The sequence below is a fragment of the Papio anubis genome, chromosome 6 (assembly GCF_008728515.1).
Source record: "Papio anubis isolate 15944 chromosome 6, Panubis1.0, whole genome shotgun sequence".
NCBI lineage: Eukaryota > Metazoa > Chordata > Mammalia > Primates > Cercopithecidae > Papio > Papio anubis.
This window is the reverse complement of record NC_044981.1, coordinates 75,253,532-75,276,638: the sequence shown is the minus strand read 5'-3', so window position 1 is coordinate 75,276,638 and position 23,107 is coordinate 75,253,532. Positions and strand designations below refer to the sequence as shown.

Here is a 23,107-nt window from a genome sequence, read left to right as displayed (position 1 = left end):
CCTAGATTCTATACTTTTTCTTTTTATGTGTACTAGCCAATGGTTCTTAGTTGTGCAATGGTTCACGGCTGTGCAACCATCACCACTATCCAATTTTAGAATATTTTCATCTTCTAAAAAGAAACCTCATACCCATTAGTAATCATTCCCCACTCCCCACTGCTCCCGGCCCCTGGCAACCACTAATCTACTTTCCACCTCTATGGATCTGCCTATTCTGATGATTTTATCTAAATGGGATCATAAAATATATGGGCTTTTGTGGTGAGCTTCTTTCACTTAGCATATTGTAAATGTTAACTTATGTTGTAACATGTACTAGTACTTCATTACTGTTTATTGTTGATTAACATTCCATTGTATGGATGTACCACATTTTGTTTATCCATTCATTGGTTGGATATTTTGTTATTTCCACTTTTTGGCAATTATGAAAATGCTACTATGAATATTTATGTACACATATTTGTGTGGATATATATTTTCAGTTCTCTTAACTACAAACCTAGGAGTGGAATTACTGGATCATATAAAGCTATGTTTAACCTTTTGAAGAACTCCCAGACTGTTATCCAAAGTGACCGCACCATTTTACATTTCCACTAGCAGCATATGAAAGTTCTAAAATTCTCCACATCCTCACCAACACTTGTTATTGTCTCTTTAATTAAAGCCATCCTAGTGGGTGTGAAGTAGTATCTAATTATGGTTTTGATTTGCATTTCTTTAATGATCCATACGGTCTTCAGTTCCCTTACAATCCTATTAGTGTACAGTTTCCAAATAGAAAAAAAAGAGGAGATGCTTGTTTCATACAATCTATGACTCAACCTGTCAGGATCCTTATCATCCGGCATTTGTTATCTATATCTACTACTTACAGATCTTACTATGACAATATTTACCTTTCTCACTTTTATTTTCTCATGAATATATACAGGAGTTTTCTAGAGACTGTATGACATGTAATAATGAAATACATTGAATGCAAAAGCAGACATAAGAATCCAGTCTTCTGTTAAGCCAAATGTTAGATTTGCAAAAACTGTAAAACAATGCTGCTCTTCTCACTGTAGTTCTTTTGTTTCAGAAAATACATATTTTTCATAATAATGCATTTATATTCACGTGAATTTATCAGTAATTTTTGTTTTTTTTTTTGAGATGGAGTCTCGCTCTGTCGCCTAGGCTGGAGTACAGTGGCACGATCTCTGCTCACTGCAAGCTCTGCCTCCCGGGTTCAAGCCATTCTCCTGCCTCAGCCTCCCGAGTATGCTGGGACTACAGGCACCCACCATGACGCCTGGCTAATTCTTTGTATTTTTAGTAGATACGGGGTTTCACCGTGTTAGCAAGGATGATCTTGATCTCCTGACCTGGTGATCCACCCGCCTTGGCCTCCCAAAGTGCTGGGATTACAGGCATGAGCCACCGTGCCCAGCCCTCACTTATTTTTAATTAATTAATAAACATTTTTAAAATTTCTTGGTTTTACATCCTAATATATAGTAAATAGAGATAAATATAATCAACATAAACAAAATCTCTTTAGGAGCATTGATAATTAAGAGTATAAAAGACCAAATGTTTGAGAACCACTGAATTAACAAAGCCTTTACTGTATTTACTACAAGTCACTGAAAAGAAATGATAAGGAAACTATGGCCATGAACTGCAGCTATAGCTCTCTAGTATCCTACTTGATCATTCCTTCTGAAAAGCCACCAGGAATGATCATTCAGTATGTTACAAATTCATGTACAGTGTCTAGGCTATATTTTTCTATTTTTCTATTTTTATCAATGAGTATGACCATAGGAAACTGTTAAGTGCTTGGGACAGCACTGTGCTAGTTCAGAGATCAGCACACAGTTTTCTGCAAAGGACCAGATAGTAAACATTTTAAACTTTGCAGGCCAGGTGGTCTCTAATACAACTAATCAACTCTGCTCTTATAATGCAAAAGCAGCCACAGACATTAAATGGATCAGTGTGTCAGTGTTCCAATAAATCTTTACACAATCAGGCTAAGAACTAGATTTGGCCCATAGCACCAGTCTATTGGCAATCTAGAAACACTATTGAAGATAGAAAATAATTTAGCCTGACTTACTGAATGTATGACTGCTACTGAACACCATTTTATAAATGATAAAAAAAAAACCTTTAAATAAACTATTCTACTAAATTTCATATATATTTAATAAAAGAAAACATTTAATATGATCATCAAACTTCAGAAATGCATTATGAACAAAAAAGCAATGTTGTACTGTAGTGGAAAAGTTACCTCTATATTAACCTTTCGGGCTAACTCTGGAATCTGCCACTGATTTGAAGATGCAACAGGATTCTGGTTAATACATGCTGACTTTCTCTTAGATTGCCACTGTTTCTGGTTACTCTCTGGAACCTCTGGTTCTTGGTACTCTTTAGTTTCTGAAATTGTATTTGTTGTCATTAAAAAGCAAGAATATTTGATCATAATAAACTAAGCCTAAACAATAGAACATGTTACAAACTATATTAGTATTTAGTTCTTAAAAACAATCAAGGAGGGAGAGAAACTGAAAGCTTTAAGCCAGCTACTTAACAATTTGCTTTTAGCAAGTCAATTTCACAAAGTTGCACTATAGTCATCTTCCTAAACTGTTACTAAGAACTTTGTCAGAGACCCTGCCACATTTAAATGCTTCTTTACCAATAAATAAGTAAAAATGTAAAAACATATAGATGTTATAAAGTCTTACTAAAAGAGAAGCTAATTCACTTTTCATAGACCGAGTATCCAAGTCTCAAAATGCATTTTAGAACCTTTTTTTTTCCTTTTTGCTTTCAGCCTCAAAGCATACTTTTAAACTCTTTAGTTTCTCCCTTTCCCACCAGGCACTTCCAGGAACAGTGTTCACTTATCTAATCATGTACTTGCTTAGAAATTTCAGGGGCCAGTTTTGAAACGAACCAAGCAGAGATGGAGCTGCAGACTCCTCTTGCTTAGGGGCAGTTTCCATCAGTTAGCCTAGCAGTACCCAGTGAAGTCAGGATGACACAAACCTTACCTCCAGATGGGCGACGACTCAATATAACCATCAGAACAAGACATTCAGACCTGCACCACTCCCACATCTCTCCCACACCTTTTCTTTCCCAAACCCCTTCACTCAGCCCAAAAAGTTGAAATGGTCTTTTGAGGGCATGAGCCTGGCCAGTCCCCAACTGCAAGCATTTGATTAATAAACTGCTTTCCTTTCACCACACCTCACTTCTCGTGTTTTTGGCCTCTGTGTGGTGAATAGCTAGACTTGAGTCAGTTACAAACGTGGTGCCTTGTGTGAGGAACCGTGTGTTTTGAGGGGCTCAGCCTGTACACCTGGTTTCCAACAAGTGGAGCAATTGGCTGTGGGAGCAGGCCAAGGCTCACCCATTCAGGCTACCCGGCCAAGGCAAGGGCCACTTGCAAACGCCAGCTGCTCGTAGCTAGCTGACCCTGCAGTTGGGACCTTAAGGAATTCCCAGCAGCTAGGGAGACCACCCTTGTCTCAAGGATTTTTCCTTCCCTTCCCTTTGCTGTAACGCTCAGTTAGTGAAAGGAAAGTGGCATCTGGGAAGTCAACAGAACTCAAGGGTTGGATAAATCAACCAGAGTGTACTGGGAAATCCTCTGTCTTAGCCATCTGTACTTTCTAGTTGTCTGGACCTAGTAGAGGTCATCTGTGGTGCCATTTGGGCCTCTTTGCCATCTGGACCCAATGCAGGTCACTCTGCAATGCTGTCTGGGTTTGAGACAAGATCTCAGCACTTATCTCCAGTCTCCCCTTTTTGGGGATGGATTTGGAGTGCTCCATCTGCATTGGATCTGCCTGTGTTTGTGTCTCTGTTTAGCATTATCCCTCTCTCCGAGGGTGCTTTGAAACTGTCTCCATCCCACCCAGCAAGATAGGCTGCTCCTCTCCTCGCTAGTGGAGAAATGCTTTCCAACAACCTGACCTCTGATTTTTGTCATACTCTTTTGGACTCCAGAATATTTCTTGTATCTGTGTCAAGCTTTGTTAGGGGAGAAAGCATGTGAGCTCTTTCCTGGACTATCTGGGACTCCAGCTGGTTACACAGTACAGCCCATTTTTGTGCACATTTTAAAACTATGGGCAAATTACAGTAAGAAAAATTCAGAGTTCAAATGGTTAACCTGCAACTATAAAATTAAACAGTCTTCTAAAGCTAGCTCTCTATTTTATCTTTTCTTTTCTGCCTGCTTTGAATGTGCTATTATGCTACTTGAGTTGAGATAAAACTCACTGTTTAAACACCACTTGGAGAGTTTGGTTTTTTATTTTTCTTACACAGTTCAGCCAGTTACGGTTATAACAGAATCATTAGTAACTCATTTGCAACTGAAGAAAAAGGGGGAAAAAAAGGATAAAGAGGTTTTTAAAACCAAACTGCCATATAGAGACTGCTTTACCCAAATTTTGGTTGACAGCTTTCCTTAGATTACCTATCAAGGCAAACAAGGTTTAGCCATGTGAACAGGTTCCAATTTCATCAGAAAAATAATTTGGATCAGCTATCTTTTATAAAGTGGTGAGTTTGTATTGCTATCTTATGGCTAGATCTGAGGTAAAAGCTGTTGGATCTTTGTGCCTGTATGTATACATGTTTAGACATGTGTATATGAACATACATGTATATGTTGAATCTAGCATGCTACCAAATTGGCTTATAAGTAAATAAAAACTCATAAATTAAGTAAGTCCTAATGCTTTTCAAGTTCACATGAATCTTTGGTAATTAAATTGATTTTAAAACTATTAATAAAAATAAAATGTCTTCAGAATCATCAGCATATATTTTTATCTAAGTATTTTGACCAAATGGTTTTATATTTGTCTATGTCTATATATTAAGATGTCAGAGTTTAACATAACGGTTATAAGACTATAAAACACAGTCAAAAACAGACTAATCTTTGTGTGATTTTTTCGACAAATAAGACTAATTTAATTTAGATTGGTGGTTCAATGAAAACAGCTCAATATTCTGAGTTGCCAGCAAAATACATTTACTTAGGTTCTTACTTAAGTGTTCACCTGTTACTCAGACTTTAAAAATGGTTAACGGGGAAACAACTTTAAATAATGACTAGCTTTGTATAACATCTCAGTTTTCAGAAGTAATCTAGATATACTGTTAAAAATGGAAAAAGCTCAGGGCATGTAAATGAGATAAATGCCTGTAGTGGACTTCCAAATTATTCTGAATTAAGTAATTGATGCTCATGAGATGTCTGGGTCATTTCCAATTAAGAAAAAATTATAATATGGGAAAGCATGTTTCAGAAATTGCAGAATAGTCTTTTGAAGGTAAGAGCCTGGGCATTCTCCAACTGCTAGCATTTGGTTAATAAAATTGCCTTCCTTTCATCACACCTCATTTCTCGTCTTTTTTGACTCCAAGTAGCAAGCAGCTGGACTTAAGTCAGTTACAAGACCTCTAGTTTAACATAAAAATTTCACCTTATGCAAGTTCGTAATTTATTCTCTCAAAGGTCTATAAACAAAACCGCCTCAACAATATATTTAACATTCTATAAATATACAATTCCATTCCTTTCATTATAATGGATGCAAAAGTCCTAAACAAAATATTAGCAATTGATATACAAAAGGGATAAAAAATTATATCCAAATTGGGCTTATTCCTAAATGCAAAGTTTGCTTAACATTTGAAGGTCAATGTAATTAGCCATAATAACAGAATAGAGAAGGAAAATATATAATTAACTAAATAGATGCAGAAAAAACATCTGATAAAATTCAACACCCAGTCACACACAAAAAAACAATTATTCGTAGCCTAGATATAAAATAGAACTCACTCAATTTGACAAAAAGTAGGGACAAAACTCTACAGCAATGATATTAAAGATAAAGTATTGACAGCTCTCCCTTAAAATAAGGAATGAGACAAGAATGGCACCTATCATCCCTTTCCATTCACTGTTATACTGGAGGTCATAGCAATTATAACAAGGCATAGAAAAGAAAGTTAAAGGGATTCAAAAGGAAAAAAGCTGCACTATTTTATCTTTTTCTTTTTCTTTTTTTTTTTGAGACGGAGTCTCACTCTATTGCCCAGACTACTAGAGTGTAACGGCATGATCTCAGCTCACTGCAACTTCCGCCTCCCAGGTTCAAGCAATTCTCCTGCCTCAGCTTCCCAATTAGCTGGGATTACAGGCACCTGCCACCACCACACCCAGCTAATTTTTTTTTTTTGTATTTTTAGTAGAGGCAGCGTTTCACTATGCTGGTCAGGCTGCTTTCGAACTCCTGACCTCAGGCAATCTGCCCGCCCTTCTCCCAAAGTGCTGGGATTACAGGCGTGAGCCACCGCACCCAGCCAGCTATACTATTTTCAAACATAACTATATACCTGTAAAAATCCAAAAAATGCATGGAAAACTATTAGAATTACTCAGTGAATTTAGCAATGCATGAATAAGTAAAAATCAATTATATTTTTTATAAACTAACAACAAAGTTTTTTTTTTTTTTTTTGAGACAAGGTCTTCTTCTGTCACCCAGGCTGGAGTGTAGTGGCATGATCATGTGATCATGGCTCACTGCAGTTTCGACCTCCTGGGCTCACGTGATCCTCTCACCTCAGCCTCCTGCGTAGCTGGGACCACAGGTACATACCACCACACCCAGCTAACTTTTTCTGTAGAGACGAGGTTTCCCTGTGTTACCCAGGCTAGAAAAAGGTTTTTAAAAAGATATCATTCATTATCACAGCATCAAAAAATATCAAGAATATTTGATCAGCATTAAAAAAATATTCAACAATAAATCTAGCAAAAGATACACAAGATCTCTAAACAGAAAATAGTTATCTCATTACTTTAAATGACTGAAAAGGTATGCTAGGTTATTGAGCTGTAAAACTTAATTGTAAAGACATCAATTTCTCCCAAATTTCTTATAGGTCAAGTTAAATATCAATCACAATCCCATTTTTTTAAAGTGGTAACCAAAAGGTAGATTCTAGTGTTTATATGGAAATGCAAAGGCCAGGAATAGCCAAAATAGTCTTGAAGAATAAAGTTGAAAAATTTACACTGACAGATATCAAGACATAGTGCAGCTATTAAGAGAGCATTAGGCCTGGTATGACAGCTCACACTTATAATCCCAGCACTTTGGGAAGCTGAGGTGGGCAGAGTGCTTGAGCTCAGGAGTTTGAGACTAGCCTGGGCAACATAGCAAGACCCCATCTCTACAAAAAAATTAAAAATTAGCCAGGCATGGTGGCACAGGCCTATAAGTCCCAGCTACTCAGGAGGCTGAGGTAGAAAGATCACTTGTGCCCAGGAGGCAGAGGTTGCAATGAGCTGTGATCGCACAACTGCATTGCAATCTGGGTGACAGAGCAAGGCCCTGTCTCAAAAGGAGAAAGGCAAAAATAAATATGGAACAGAAAAGAATCCAAAGCCAGACACCATACATAGAATCACCTAATTTACAACAGGTCAGTGAGGTAGAGGAGGATCTTTTCAATAAATGGTGCCAGGTCACTTGGATATCCATTAAGGGAAAAATAATGAACCCTGACACTTGATCTTACACATATGTAAACATTAAACTTAAGAAAAATATAAATGAGAAGGTGAAAGGTAAAATGATAAATCTAAAAAATATGGAAATATCTTGCCTGATGGCAGGGTATAAATCTTTCCTTACTGGAGACAACACTTCCTTTTTGGCCCAGAAAGCATTAGCAGGCACCAGAGGAATCTGGAAATAGATTTTACTACTTTTCCACATTTTCCTGCTTTTAAAGATTGGAACTGTTCTCTCCTCTGTTTTGCCAATATTTAAGATTTATGGCTCTTTTCAAAATACCATTTAAGCAAATCCACTGCTTGGAGAGAAAGAAGTACTTCAGAACTGAACCCACCCAGGTGATGGATAGAGCACATGTTAACAAACTTCTGCTTGTTTTTCTATTGTTAATCGTTCTTGTATTTTCAAGAGTGTCTCAACTAAGAAACTAAAAAGGGAAAGAAAAATAATTATGCCTTTTCCCTTACAAACACATATTCCAACTAATGATTTATATCTAGATCATATAAATACCTCTTAACAATCAATGAGAAAAAGAAAGAAAAACCAATAGAAATATCAGCAAGACTGCAACCTGGGTGACAGAGTTGCAGTATGTTAAAGAGAGTATCCACATGGCTAATAAATACATGAAACGATGTTCAAAAGCAGACATTAAGGAAATGCGAAATGCAAATTAAAACCACAATGAGATAGATAACACTAGATAGCATCAAAATGCCTAAAATTAAAAGCCAACAATACAATGATTGCAAAGAACAGAAGAAGGAGCAACATAATTGTTGGTCTAAGGTTAGCACAACCACTTTTCAGACTGTTTGGCACTATCTTCCAAAGCTGAACACACGCATATCCTGTGACCTAACAATCCCACTCTTGGAATACACTCAATAGAAATTTGTACATATGTGAATCAAAAGACACCAAAATATTAATTAGCAGCATTATTCATTAGACAAAAACCTTATCCATATACATGTGAATAAACAAATTATACTATTACACTAATTAAATAGCATATGGCAATAAAAATCAACAGACTATACATCATAAAAACATGGATGAGTTCCATAAACGATAGCAAGTAAGCAAATACAAGAATACACACTGTATTATTTCATTCTGTGGTGTTAGAAATCAGAATAGTGATTATATCTGGAAGGAGAGAGGTCTTGACTAGGAGGTGGAGCAAGGAGGTTATTGAGGTGCTAGTAATGTTCTAATTTTGATCTGGCTATTGGTTACAAGTATGCATTCACTTGTGTTATTTCACTGTGCAGCACTCTTGTGATTTGGGCAGTTTTCTGACTGTATGCTTTATTATATTAATAAAGTATTACTGGTACAGTGTAGACAGTAAGCATTCATTTAAAACATTAACTTAGGTACTGAGAGTACTATTAACAAGCATATTTGATAAAGATGATTTTCTCAATCATACCAGTTATGATAGATGCCAACAAAATACGAAATGTAAACATTTTCCATCAAATGCTAGGAATAAGAATCTGTTCCCAACCAAAATAATGGTTTTTTGTGTGTGTCCCTGTTTGACTGGGACTGAGGCACTCTTGGGATATTGGGCATTCAGCAAAGTCCCTGGCAAAGGCAAGCCTCACTTGGTCCCAAAGTTCCTCCTCAGTCCTATTAAAATGAATAAAAAATTAATACATCCAATCTGGCAACCTCTATCTGGGCAATGATCATCCTATTAATGATTATTTATGATCTGTTTAAATATATTTTTAATGGTACCCTGCATTCTAAAAATAAACACAAAATCTAACGGCATTCAAAGTCCACCTAGTCTTATTTCCTATTTGCATACTACCCATGTTACAGTCTGCAGCATAACTAGACAGTCTCTAGTTCCTGATTTTACTCATTGTCTGTGTTATCCTCTTCATCTGAAATACTCTAGTATTTCCCCCCATTTAAATCCGAATTAGTTTCTTCGAACTTCACCATCATCACAAAATATTTCCTTATTTCTCCAAACCAAATTAGTTCCTCAATTTCTCCCTCTTCTGAATTCTCATAGCATTTCATATATGCGACTCTCATGACAATCTCTACATTCTATTCAGCATTATATTTATATATCTCTGTGTATCTCCCACACTGAACTGCAACCTACTTGGGACACTGTTTTATTAACTTACATATCCCTAGAACATGTATCACAGTACTCATGCAGTGGAAAACCAAACACTTGATAAAAGATGAGAGTTGTCATATAAAAATAGCTCTGTATCGCTTTCAGAAAGCCAACTGAGAAAAATAACTCAGTTCCATTGCATTTTCCCTCCACTCTTTCTTTTATGCACCTTTTAGGTAAATAAATTTCCTTTGCTACGGGATTCAATACTTTTCTTATATCCTATATAACTGAACTGAAATTCAAGATAAAAGAACATAGACAAAGTTTCACATCATAATTCTTGGGTGGCTAGTCTGCTTTCTCAAGCTATCAAATGGTTTTCTTAACTAAACATATAAGTCTACTGATTTTGTCACTCTTACCTTCTAATTTAGCTCGAAGACTTGATTCAGTTTTATTCTTCAGGGTTACTGAATCAGTAATAATAAGTTCAGAACTCTTTTCATCTGATACCAGAGGTTCCTTGCAATGAATATTTTGAACAGACTACATGAAAAAAAAAATCAAATAAAGTCCCATAAATAGTAGTACTACTAATTTGTCTTACTGTTCAATATACTAAAGTCTTATCTATATATAGATTGCTCGTAAAATTTTCTGTTATAATTACATGTAGACTTACAAACCCCCAGCAAAGGTTAATTGCCTGAATTATTAATTAGAGGAATGGGAAGGGTCATAACCATAAATCTGGCCTATTTGCTTTCAGTGGATGTATTAATCAATTGCTAATATTTCATTTAAAGATGGAAAGGGTTAGAAAGTTTAAATTCAACATAGAGTATGCCTCATGACAAGAAAAAAGATTTAAGTATTTGTTACTTTGATGGCTATTTTATCACCAAAAATAACAAGTCAAAATTAATAACTGTATAATTTAAGACAGTAGTTACTCTAAATCCAGAGAGCGATCTTTTTGATACAATTATGCACTGTTCTCTAGGACAGCCAGGATTAGAAAAAAATTAATACTTAAAGCATAGATCATGAAAGAGGGAGGCATTACAAAGAACATAAAATTGAAAAGACCCACAGCATGATGCCAGGGGTTTAACTCAATTATAATAATAGTATAACCACTAAAAATCACAGTATAGAAGGAACTAAAATTATTTCCTTTAAGTCCACACAGTTACTCTGCCATGTCAGGAAGTCAGGATTGATAATTTATGTCCTCACCTCTGCCCTAACTCAATTTACTCTCTCATTTTTCTTTTTCTAAGATGTCTTACCAGAATCATATGATTAAACATAACAAAAAACAAAACTTAAGACACAATAGCTCCCCCAGTCATGTATTCCCAAACCCAGCCCAACTATCTGCTTAAACACATGCATAATAAATACTACTTCATGATTCTCTTAAGAGACTGTTGATCCTTGCTCTACCACTTTAATTTTGGAGAAACATAGTCTAGGACTTCTGCACCAACTTCCTACTGGTAGTCCCATACCTCTTGGGGTATGGAGGAACACTGTTGGAGATATATGAACTATTTATAAACCCTTTCCCCAGAAAAAGCTCCATGAATCCTGATCTTCCCAGATCAGGAACCCTTGCTTCATATAATGACATAGAATTAAAATACCTTTAAATTTCTCAATTCACAGGAATCATTTCCACTTGGTTTAGATCCGGCCACAACCAAATCTCGGCATTCTGATCTAGAGGTTTGTCTTTTACCCATGAAACAAAATAATTTTAATATTAAATTTGAAAAAAAAAATTTCAATGTATTTTCTCATCTTAAGTTGGATTTTTAATATAAATACTTTTTATTTAAAAAAACTCTTAAAAGGACATTTTTTAAAGTGACATAATTCCAATACAAAGGTGACAGCTAACAAAATTAGGTTCTGGGCAATGACAAAAGTGACAAGAGATAGGTGATTGCCTACTTCTTCATTATCTAATCAATAGCAATTGGAGTTAGGGTTAGACTGTGGGAAAGGCAAAGTATGTAAATGAAACTACATTTCCAATTACAAATAGCTAAAGGATAAGAACCAGGGTATAGCACTTCTGTGGACCTCCACAGTACCTGGCATTGTCTATCATTAATAGGAACCAAGAAAATGGCTGGAGTTTTTCTGTTTTTATTTTTAATTTTTTGGAGTGGCAGAAAGTCTCCTTTATTCTTGAGCTAGGTATTTGAAATAGAGATGAACAAGATGGAATGATAGTGACAAGACTTTAAAGCTTAACCTTGACAACCAAAATGTTCTTTTAATGTCAATGTTTAGTCAAGTCTAAATATAATAGAAATTTAATTATAAAAGATGTTAACTAAAAACAATCGTTGTATTTCTAAAGTTTATTTGCAAAATGATTCTCTGGACTGTAAAGAGCCTTTTCTAATATAAATATTACAAATGGTGGTCAAAATTAAGAATAGACCAAAATAATTCTCCTTTAGCTGAGCTAGATGCTACATTTCCATTTCTTAACAGGGAATAAACATGCAAATTGAGGGAAGGGGAACACACTGGATGTGATGAACAGTATTTCATCTGTACCTAACCTGTCCCACTTCTTGAAGCCCTAGACTCTGAAGCAAAAGAATCATCATCTTTCCCACTGACAGCAATTCTCCCCTTGAACTACCTGGAGCAAATATTTGTTCCCAGACCTCCTTCTACCCATTATGGAGACTCTCGAACACAGCAGGAAGAGATTCTTAGCAGACAGCCTACCCATAAGTGAGAAATCCTCAAATATCAGTCTTTTAAGCTTAATGTTGGCTTAATATTTTTTCCTAATTTTTAAAGTTCCTTTAATGAATATTTTTAATGAGTGAAAAACAAAACAAAAGTTATTTTCTCCACTCATTCCTTTGTTCCTGACAGCATTTAGAGACTCAGTATCTTCTAAAACTGAATAAAAACTTAATCATAATTACTATTACTCAGTAAAAGACTTTAAGACCATTCTGCCATCAATCTTCACATATGGACAACAAATTTTAAAAATTAAAACTCAACATACCTTTTTATAAAACAAGGTACAACTGAATCATCTGTCTTCACATCACAGTCTGGGCTATTTAGAAGGTTAAGTGGGACTCTTCCAAATGGGCATGACTAAAAATATTTTGAAAGATTAAAATAACCAACTAGGAAATTAAGACTTAACTATCACCACCTTAATCAAGCAGATTGAAAGTAACTTACCTGTTTAGTTTTGTTGGTTTGTTTCAATGAATTCCGATAACCTATTTCTGCATCTTGTGGGGGCATGTTCTCTCTAAACAGAAAGAAAATACCCCCAATTTTTCCAAGAATAATATTAATATGTATTTCTACTCTATTGCTAAACATTATCACACACGAAAACATATATATAGATACATGTAATTAAATTAAAAAACACAGATGTATTTATATAGAAGATGAACATTTAAAAACTGTTTCCATTTCCTTACCCATACAAAAACCGGGCTTTGGTAGTCTGTCCTCTGGAATCACAACTGTTGTTCCTATTCTGTAAATGCCCAAGTGAACTGGAAAATGATTCTTGGGCAGTTAATACCATAGATGCTGTAAAAATTTTGAAACGATGATTAAATTTGTTAGAAATAAGAAAAGTACAAAAAAGTAATCTTATAAATAAGAATATTTTAAAAGTCAACTCATAGTAAATACTTGACCCCAAGTAAGATATGCAGACATGAAGATGTTACCAAGATAATTCTTTAACTACTTCTTCAAATTCTCTTAAATTATATAACTATTTCCCCAGGGTAAAAGCACATTCTGTATTTCCAAAAAAAAAAAAAAAAAAAACCATTCTCTTGCTTAGAGTTGTTTTTCATGTGTTAACAAAAGTTTATTTAGCAAAAAAGACAAATTTGCACAGGGTCGTAAAGACTTTTTTACTTCTCAAAGTCTTAACTTCCTTTACAACTTAATCTTAGATTTTAACCATTCTACATAAATAATACTTTTCTATAAAATATTATCCTGAATCTTTACTTGAAGTACTACCGACCACAGAAAAGTATTAGTATACATTAATAGTTACCTGATAAAGTCTTCTTTTCCTCCTCTGAAAGCAGCTGCTTTTTTTGGAGGTTTAAATTCCGTAGGGCAATTTCCAGCATTTCTAGTGGTACTGCTCCACGTTCCACAGCTTTTTGAAGAAGTTGTTTACTTTTTTTGACATTACCTAACAAAGCAAAAGATACTTATCATTTTTAGGCAGTAATCTTTACCCACCACCCAGATATTTATTTATCAGGACCTAGGAAAAAAACTCAAAAAGACTTTAAAAGAATATTTATTCCAAGGCTCACGTACTTTATTTCATAGGCAAGTAAGCAATCTCTCACTTCTTATGCAGATAATCAACTCTCTTAACAATGCATACCAAATAGTTTCCTTGCAACATGGAGCTGACGTAATCGTGCGTTACTTTATTACCACCATCCACTTTCAGAAGTAACAGAAGTGTAACAAAGCAGTTACCAAGAGGGGACAGCAAAGGTCAATCACAACAGTTAGAAACAGGAGGGTGTTCTAGATATTACAAAAGTGCCAAGAGCATCAGTCTCTTACAACATGCTGTAATAAGTATCATTCATAATGACATTTAGTTAAGGGAAGGATGACATCTTTTGTTAAACAGCATCTTCCATCAAAAGAATTTTGGGGGAAAAACATAATAAATACAGATTAATCTTTAGCTATCACACTCAGCTATATCAGCCTGAAAAAGAATGCAGAATAACGGAGGAACTATCATAATTGTCTTTCTGAGTATGGACCGATTACCAAACAAATTGGTAAACTTACCCCTAGCATTTGACTTACTTTAAATGTATACATCACATATCTTACAGAATATTATCAACATTTATGGGAGCCACTGAACTATGCTATGCACTTGGCACTTAGGGTATAAAAATGCTTAGGAGATGATCTCTAGCTTCTGATAGTTTATAAATTTTTAAAAATATCTTTGATAGTGATTAAGTCTACATTTATTCAGTAGTGGTAGAATTTCATGTGTTGTGTATTTTAGCACGACAAAAGAGAGAAAGGCTTAGATTAGAATTAAGAAGCTTAATTAATCAGAGAGCTTAGTACTGAGATCTGAGATTTCTTTAAGAATCTGGTAAAAACTGAAATGTCCTCCATCCCTATAAAAATACACACACAACAGACCATGCATAGGATTTCAGGGATGTTGCATTATTTCCTGACAGTCAAGCCATCAACTGTGCTCAAAATAATCATAATTTGACCACAATGCACCACTGTGCAATGCATTTGACCACACTGCATCACTGTGCATTACCACCACACTGCAGACAAAGTGGTATAGATAAAGTTCATCTTTTTTAACAGATAACTCAATTTAAGAGTTTCAATATTTATGTGTTCTAAAGATGTAAAATTTATGGTTGTTATTGAGAGCCACGATACCTCAAGAAATTCTGAAGTAGAATGGAGAGAAAGAAGCCTTGCCAAATTTTCTCTAACAAGCAAGGAGGAATCCATTTTTCTAAGGAAGAAAGGGATAATAGTTCTAAAAAGTAACCTGACAGAGCAAAGGACATATTGGAGAAGACGATTACTAGGACTCAGAAATCATCTGAATGGGTAAAAATTCAGGGTTCTCAAATCATTTCTGAGTCATATAATTCTCTTCTCCAGCCTCAATCCTGGGGAATACTCTCCAGTGACCAATCCCTGCTATGGAAACCATCACGGGGATTCTTCCAATAGTGTTAATATGTTTATCACTGGCAGTAAACTGGATCACAGTTGTAGCAGAAACAAGGCAGTGGGAGAATGGAAACACCTGGCCAGAGAGCAGACTGAGGATGTTATCGAAAGGCCCCGGAAAATGAGAAAAGACTAAAGAATGGCCAGGTTAAAAATGTCTTAGGAAGAGATTGTCTTGGTCTTACCCAAAAAAATCCAGACTATGAAGAACCAAGTGAACAAGAAATAGTTTCTACAGCAGTTTACTTATTTTAAAGAACTACCAGTTAACGCTACACACACACATATAGTTTACCTGACCGCCAAGCTACACAGCTACACTTTAATGTACATTTTGGTGCTATGAAACCATAGCATAAGAAAAGTTTATGTAAGCTCTAGATACTCAAGCTAGAGCTTAAATATCTGATATCCTTCTTCCTACAAATACTCAGTGAAGCAGCTACTTTCCTTTAGACATTTCCTGAATCTAACTAGTAGCACATAGACAATGTTCATGCTCATTTCCCTGGATTACTCTTTATACATGGAAAAGCTAGTATAAGAGATATTCTCGGTAATTATGTTTAGGTGGCATTTTCCCCCCCATATTCTCATCTGATCAACTTAATGCCTTTTGCCTCAAATTTCCACTGCATATATATGATTTAATATTAGAATGTAAGTTGTAGTAAGTTATCCTTCACTTAAAATTTGAATTTGACATTTTCAGATTACCTTGTGACAGTTCAAATTGTGCAAAAGATATATGAACAAAAGCAAATTTCTTGCAGTTTGCTCTGGCCATTTGAAAGTAGTCACGTGCATCATCTGGCTCTTGAATACTGTAATAAAAGATCTGAGTCAAAATTTAAGAAAAAGAACACAGCTACTTAAATTTGATAATGCTTCATTCAATTTTCCAAAAGACATGGGATATTGCTTTTTTCTGTGGATAAAATTAAATACTAGTAAGTTATTTTTTAAAAATCTTTTTAGACAGTTTAAGTAATTTGTGGAAATGTGCATAGAAAAGAGTTTACATTAGTCTCTTGTTAATTAGAAGCAAAAGTATTTGGTAAAAAAATATTAATTTTCTCACAATACTGACATGTTTTTATTTTCTCCCTTTGCAAGGTGGTTACATATTATGTAACATAGTTAAACACAGTTAAAATGCTAGTACTTACGCTTTTAATTCAGCAAATCTCACTTGAATTCTAGCAAAACTCTCATTTTGGCCATATTTATCTGGGGGAAGTGCTTCAATTGCTTGACTGTAACGACCAATCAATTTATTTAAAAGAGCATCACTTAGAGGAACACTGTTTTTCTCTAGTTTGAGCAACAAACTCAACCAGTCCTCTGGGCTGTTTGCCATCATCATAATTTGGTTAACAGTTCCCGAGTTATCTAAATAAGGGGAACAAAATATATCACAAGAGAAGACATAAAACAAATGCCAAATTGCAGTTTTCCTTCAAAATATAGTCAAGCATTTGTACTCACAGTATCAATGTACATAAAGTCCTTGTAATACTTTTTAAAATTGTAAAAGTTCATATAAATGTAACTTATTTATTGTATATTTATCTTTTATCTAGGTATACTTTATCCAAAAGTTATGTATTTTGAAGAAAAGAAAAAATCTGAAAATAAGTGGGATTTTTTGTAAGTAGCCTTTAAAAATTGGATGTAGTTTAAGATAATTTTATGCTGTTGCAGGATAACTACAATTTTAGCATCCTACCTATCCATAGAAAACTAAATCTCTCCCACCACCACCTGTACTAATTAAGTTAGAAAATTCTCCCTTCAATGATTTATTCATTAAACTTACTGCTCCGGTCCTAATATAATCTTCTTTACAACCTTACCCATTCAACATTATCTCTGTATACCTCATACTTACTTGTAAAACAACCAAACCAGCTTTACAATAAAAAAATAAACAAATGATATAATCATTTTCTTCTCTCCAAGTAACCTGTATTTCTCCTAGAGGCCCTGTTAATTTCTTGGTCCAACAAACTCATAGTTACCATGGTGTAGACCTTTGGAATTTATAGGACCTCTAGTGACGGTCAGGTTTCTCTCTGTGGAACCCCAACCAACAGAAACAGCAAGAATAATCTTCAGACAAAATTTTCACAGTGTAATGTACTTTTTAGTTTCTTCAGTGTTAGTTTTTTAAAAAGATAACTTGAATGTCAGTCTTCTGTTCAGGATATTTTGGTTATTACTCGATCTCCTGACCTCGTGATCCACCCGTCTCGGCCTCCCAAAGTGCTGGGATTACAGGCTTGAGCCACCGCGCCCGGCCGCTTTGGTTATTACTAAGCATTATTAAATTCAGATTTCCAGAGAAGCTATCATTCCTTCTATAAATTTCAGTCACTTTCAACAAAGCCTACACCTTTACTTTTACAAATAAAATTTGTTTCTACTTTCTACTAAAATATAGTGCATGCATAACTTTGCTTTGTCGTTTTAAATTTAATTTGGCCTGACTTTTTCTATTTTTACCTCCTATTGCTTTCCTAAGAAATTAGTCTGTGAAATGTCTAAAACACACATTTTCATCTGTGGCTTTGCAGATACATTCCTCGTGCCTGAGGACCCTATTCTTCCTCTAATCAACAAATAAAACATTTGTGTTTTATCATGCTAGTATTCCTATGATGCCCAGCATGCATTACAGTGTAGCATAGTGAATATATAAATTCTCACCTAGAAAGAAACTATGGTTTCAAGCACCTTTGAATCTTCCTCAATACTTAAAATACTCAATTGCCTTGATGTACAACCTTTGTTAGTGTGACATAATTAAGTACAATTATACTCTATTAAGATTTTGCTTAACACCAAAACTATCATTTTCTAGGTTTTTTCAAAGTGAACACAGTCAGCCACCATGATTAGATCACAGGTTCTTCCACTTATTTTCAATTTCTCATCTATTTAATGGTTAGTATACATGTAACAAAATTATCCAAAGGTCACCATTCAAATGACCAACCATTTGAAATACAGTAAAGAATCAGGCTTCTGAGCTAATACTTTTAGAAGAGCTAGAGTATTAAACTCTGGGCACCTTCACCCATTAATCATTGTTCAATAAATGTTTAAGTACCTACCTACCATGTGCCAGACACCAAAGTTCTGTGGATATAACAGATAAAAACCCTGCCCTCATGTAGCCTACATTCTAGTGGAGATGAAAGACAATAAACACATGAGTAAATTTTAAAGTGATTAGTACTACTTCTTTACCTTAGAGGACACCCAACAAACAGTTAATAACTTAAAAGAAAAGAAAAACTCACCTGTAGTATCAGCAGAAATTTTATTCAAGCTTAGTTCATCAGTAAGGTCTTCATTTTTAAACTTATTTTTAATGTCTCTCACTTTGTTCATTATGGAATCAATTGTCAATTCTCTGCCACTTAAATCCTCGGACTCCATTTCTAAGAAAAAAACTGAACTAGTCATAATTCCTATTTAGCATCAAAGAAAAAAAATGTGCTAGCTTTTTAGAACCCAGACGACTAAAGCATTCGTTTTGTGAACACATCTAAACGCAGCTATTACTAGGCTAGTATTAATGGAGCTAAGTCCACAACAACAAGGTACACATCTTTGTAATTTATTCAGCAAGGTTTCATAGGCCAAGTACACTTTTCCCCCCAATATAACATCAATGACGTCATACTCTAGAAATCACTCTAGAAATCTGCAAATTTAGTGTCACTTAAAAAAATATGATGGAGTGTTTGCTTGGATTCTGGAAGCTACATACACATAAAGATTGCTTGGATTCTGGTAGTGACATAGGCAAAGAATTTGGCAACAAGAATAACAATTCTTTTATTCGCCTGCTTTACGTGAGTAAATCTTCACCGTGCAAGTGCTTTCAAAGCAAAATATGAACATGATGGGGCTTTACTGATACTTAAGAAATCCACAGGTTTATTCTTGTGCATATCTAGCAGAATCATGATTTGCTACCTTAATCCAACACTAAGAAACTACTGTACTGGTACTGAGCACTTGCTTATCTGCATGGTGGTGGTGTTTGTTCAATAAAGTGTCTGCAGTCTTACTGTTAATCGTATCTTTGTGCCTCTCAAACACCAACTCAGTGTGACTGATAACAATGCTGCCCCGTCTTCGGATTTAACAATGAAGAAGTCATAAAGTTGTAGCAAGGTATCACTCCACCTTTTAAAAGAGGTTTGAAAGGTAACTGTCAGATCACGGCCACCCCTTTCTTTCCCAGTTCCAACCCGCAAAACAAAAGAGATCGTCCTTGGAAAACGATCTTGTGCGCAGGTACCCCACCACCCCTTCTTTCCAGCGTGGGCCACACCCACTTCTTACTTCCTCAACAAAACCTCCAGCATCACCCCACCGGCCAGACGCGCTGAGGCACCGAGCCTCCCCTCCCCCTCCAGCTTGTTTAGCCGCGTCGAATATCCGGCTGCAAGCTGCCCCCACCTCGCCCCACCCCTCACCGACCGGCGTTGACAATGAGCCCCTACACCGGCTGCGGCCGTTCCTCAGTACGCCGGTGCGCCGGTGGGAGAGAACTTACCTACTGGAAGCGGCGCTGAGGAAATGAAAAGATGGAACCTAAACTCCTTTCCGCAAACACGTTTGAATTTCCCCGTCGCTATCTCCACGGTCTCCAGTTGGTCAATGCTAGCCACGTAGAAGCGTCTGTCGTGATTGGTTCGTGTGCGACGGGGCCGCCCCTCCCCCTGCGTCAGGCGAGGCCCGCCCCGGAAGAGCCCGCGGTCGCGTCCGCACCGGTGAGGTGCCTGGGTTGGTAGGGTGCTGGCACTTTGCAGGCGTTCCCCGGGCGCCAGTGGGCGGGCTTTCTTGCTCTTTCCAGTTTAAGCAGGCCGAATTTCTGCCTGGGAGGTAGCCACTCCCGGGCAAACCTACCTGGTGAGAGGAATATAGGGGCGGGGACGGCTGCTCCCAGCATCCGGACCTAAAAGATGTACCTTGGGCCGGCTCTTTACTGACCTCACCGCCACCCTTCTCCTACGTTCCACGCGGTACTCACAGCCTGGCTTAGAGAGGATGTGGCAAGAAAGGATCTTTAACTGGGCTACGTTCAGCCCTGCCGCCAGCTCAAGAATTTCAGTGCTTTTTATCCTTGAGCTTCCGCTTATGCCCTTCCATTATCCTTAAATGACTCCTTGCTTTATCTTCAAGGCAGGACCCTCCCCCTTGTCAAAATTCTGCGCAGAACTCAAGCGCCCATCATGATTGCCCTGCCTGAACTCGCTTTATCAGCCCCCCTCCCTCCGAGCCTGCCCCACTTAAGGGCTCAGGTGTCCTCAGGGGTAAAAACATCTCCCTAGTAATCTTCGCGGGTGCGAGGCTCTGCTGCTAAGTGGCTTTGTGGTCCAGGGCAACAGTTACTCCTCGTCTGCAAAACTAAAAGGGATGTGTCTGTTGTGCCAGCATTATGACATATGTTCGGTGGTAGGACGGGTTGGTTTTGTGTGTGTATAGGAAACTAACTGCAGCTGTCACTTGTTAACTCTAAAGCTGTCCTTAGAACCCTCACATTCCCAGCTCTGGATAGTCACCCAGTCAGCGTGAGAGCCCTTGTCAATCACTTAATGCATCTTTCTGTGTCAGCTAGCTGGTATTTCTGCTTCAGCAGAGCAGAAATGACTTGCTATACCATGGTTGGCTAATCACTTACCTTTGCACCATTGCATCTAATGCTGCTTGTGCCTGGAAAGAGTTTATTATTCCTTCAATTCTCGTTGATCTGTTTGCGGCCTGATCTCAAAGCTTGCATTTTCCTGAAAATACTGTTGCTGGGCGACCTCACCCTAACACTTCTTTCTCTACTCTCGTGTGGTAGTCTCCTTCAGTCTTCTATCTTTAAATACCATCTATATGTTGATGGCTCCCAAATGTTTATCACCAGCTGAGCTCTCCTCAACTCCATACTCAGATATCCACTGCCTACTTATTATCTTCACTTACATGTCTCATACGCATCTTGAACTCAAAATGTCCAAAACCAAGCCCCTGATATTCCTACCCAAATATGTTTTTTACAAAATCTAAAAAGACAAATTCATTGTCCTAAATTTTTTAACCCCAAAACCTTTGTGTCATACAGATCCCTCATCTAATTCATAAGCAGATTGAGTCAGGGCTAGCACAAGAGATTCCTGGACTCCTACCAGTTCTCCCCACCTCCACTGCCACCACTTTAGTCCAAGGCACCTTCATCACTTACCTGATGTTACGTGCAGTAGCCTCCTGGCTGGTCTCCCTGCTTCTGCCCTTGCCTCACCTCAATTTATTCTCTGACATAGCAAAGTCATCTTAAATCAGATTATGTCACTACTTTGCTCAAAACCCTTCAGTGCTCCCTTTCTAGCTCAGAATAAAACCAAAAGTCCTTATGATGGTCAGTGACTATTGAGCACTTGAATATGTCTAGTGCAACTGGGAACTGAATTTTTAAATTAATTAACCTTAATTGATTAAATTTAGATTTAAATTTGAAAACTGATATCTAATGGGATTATTTTAAAACTTTTTAAAGTAATTTTTTTTAATTTTTTCTAAACTTGCATTAGTCATGAATTTATTGGAAGACTTTTAAGTATACTTGGAACAACCTAAGTATATGAACCTACTTTTTCAACTGTAAATTTTGTGGGATGCAAATGCAGATGAAGTATTTCCAATGAAAGTGTCTGAGTAAGAAATGTGATGTACTGTTAAGTATAAAATACACTCTGGATTTTGAAGACTGAATAAGAAAAAGTAATAAACATTGATAATTTTTAAAATATCAATTACAGGTTAAAATGATATTTTTGCTATATTGAGTTAAATAAAATATATTATTAAAATTAATATACCCCATCACAGACCAGAGGAGACTAAGAAGACATGACAACTAAATGCACTGTGATATCGTAAACTGGATCCTGAAACAGGAGGATGACATTAATGGAAAAATTAGTAAAATTCAAATTAAGTCTGAGGTTTAGTTAATGATAATGCACCAATGTTGGTTCCTTGGTTTTGAAAAATGCATCACAGTAATGCAAGATCTTAACAACAGAAAAACTGAATGAACAGTCTGCAGCAATTCTCCGTACTATTTAATACATTTGGAATTTTTTGTAAATTAAGAATTATTCAAAAATAAAAAGCTTATGAAAATGCAATTTCACCTGTTTTACACTTTACTATGGCTAGTAGGAAATTGAAAATTACATATATGGCTTACATTGTATTTCCATTGGACAGTGGTGATCTGTAAAATCCTACAGTTTTACCTATTTGACCTATTTATTTCTCTTGTTTATTTTCTGACTTTCCAAACTTTACCCCCACTAGAATGTAAACTCCATAGTACAGGAATTTTTGTCTATTTTGTTCATTACAGCATCCTCAGTGCTTAGAACGGTGCCTGGTACATTTGTAGGCACTTAGTAAATGTTAGCTAAATACTAACATTTACAACCATTAGAGTATTTAAGAATCCTATTTTATTAAACACATTTGTATACTTCTTGCATCACAATTTCTCATTTGGCTTAAAATCAGCTGCATCTGACAGTGAATA

At 36.2% G+C, this 23,107-nt stretch overlaps 1 protein-coding gene and 1 long non-coding RNA gene across 7 annotated transcripts in view; one reads left to right on the top strand and one right to left on the bottom strand.

Moving 5' to 3' along the window:
• LOC108585501 overlaps positions 1 to 17,179 on the top strand; it is a 29,411-nt gene extending 12,232 nt beyond the window's left edge. Inside the window, exon 4 of the long non-coding RNA XR_001901932.3 lies at positions 17,094 to 17,179. This is a non-coding gene — a long non-coding RNA (uncharacterized LOC108585501). The remainder of the gene's footprint in view (positions 1 to 17,093) is intronic.
• The window catches only part of TTK (TTK protein kinase), a 68,449-nt gene extending 47,488 nt beyond the window's left edge, over positions 1 to 20,961 (bottom strand). Inside the window, exons 1-12 of one of the 6 annotated variants that reach the window (XM_021937516.2) lie at positions 20,084 to 20,961; positions 19,593 to 19,710; positions 18,816 to 18,956; positions 16,680 to 16,902; positions 16,228 to 16,334; positions 13,805 to 13,948; positions 13,206 to 13,320; positions 12,955 to 13,027; positions 12,770 to 12,864; positions 11,373 to 11,460; positions 10,146 to 10,269; positions 2,291 to 2,439 (exon numbers count right to left, since the gene is read on the bottom strand). In XM_021937516.2, the coding sequence (XP_021793208.1) occupies positions 2,291 to 2,439; positions 10,146 to 10,269; positions 11,373 to 11,460; positions 12,770 to 12,864; positions 12,955 to 13,027; positions 13,206 to 13,320; positions 13,805 to 13,948; positions 16,228 to 16,334; positions 16,680 to 16,902; positions 18,816 to 18,954 (1,257 nt within the window). In that variant the 5' untranslated portion in view covers positions 18,955 to 18,956; positions 19,593 to 19,710; positions 20,084 to 20,961. Of the gene's footprint in view, positions 1 to 2,290; positions 2,440 to 10,145; positions 10,270 to 11,372; positions 11,461 to 12,769; positions 12,865 to 12,954; positions 13,028 to 13,205; positions 13,321 to 13,804; positions 13,949 to 16,227; positions 16,335 to 16,679; positions 16,903 to 18,815; positions 18,969 to 19,592; positions 19,711 to 19,869; positions 19,890 to 20,083 lie in introns of those variants that run through there. The other 5 variants (XM_017958046.3, XM_017958045.3, XM_017958044.3 and 2 more) reach the window with 5 other exon arrangements.
• Between the last annotated feature and the right edge of the window lie 2,146 nt (positions 20,962 to 23,107).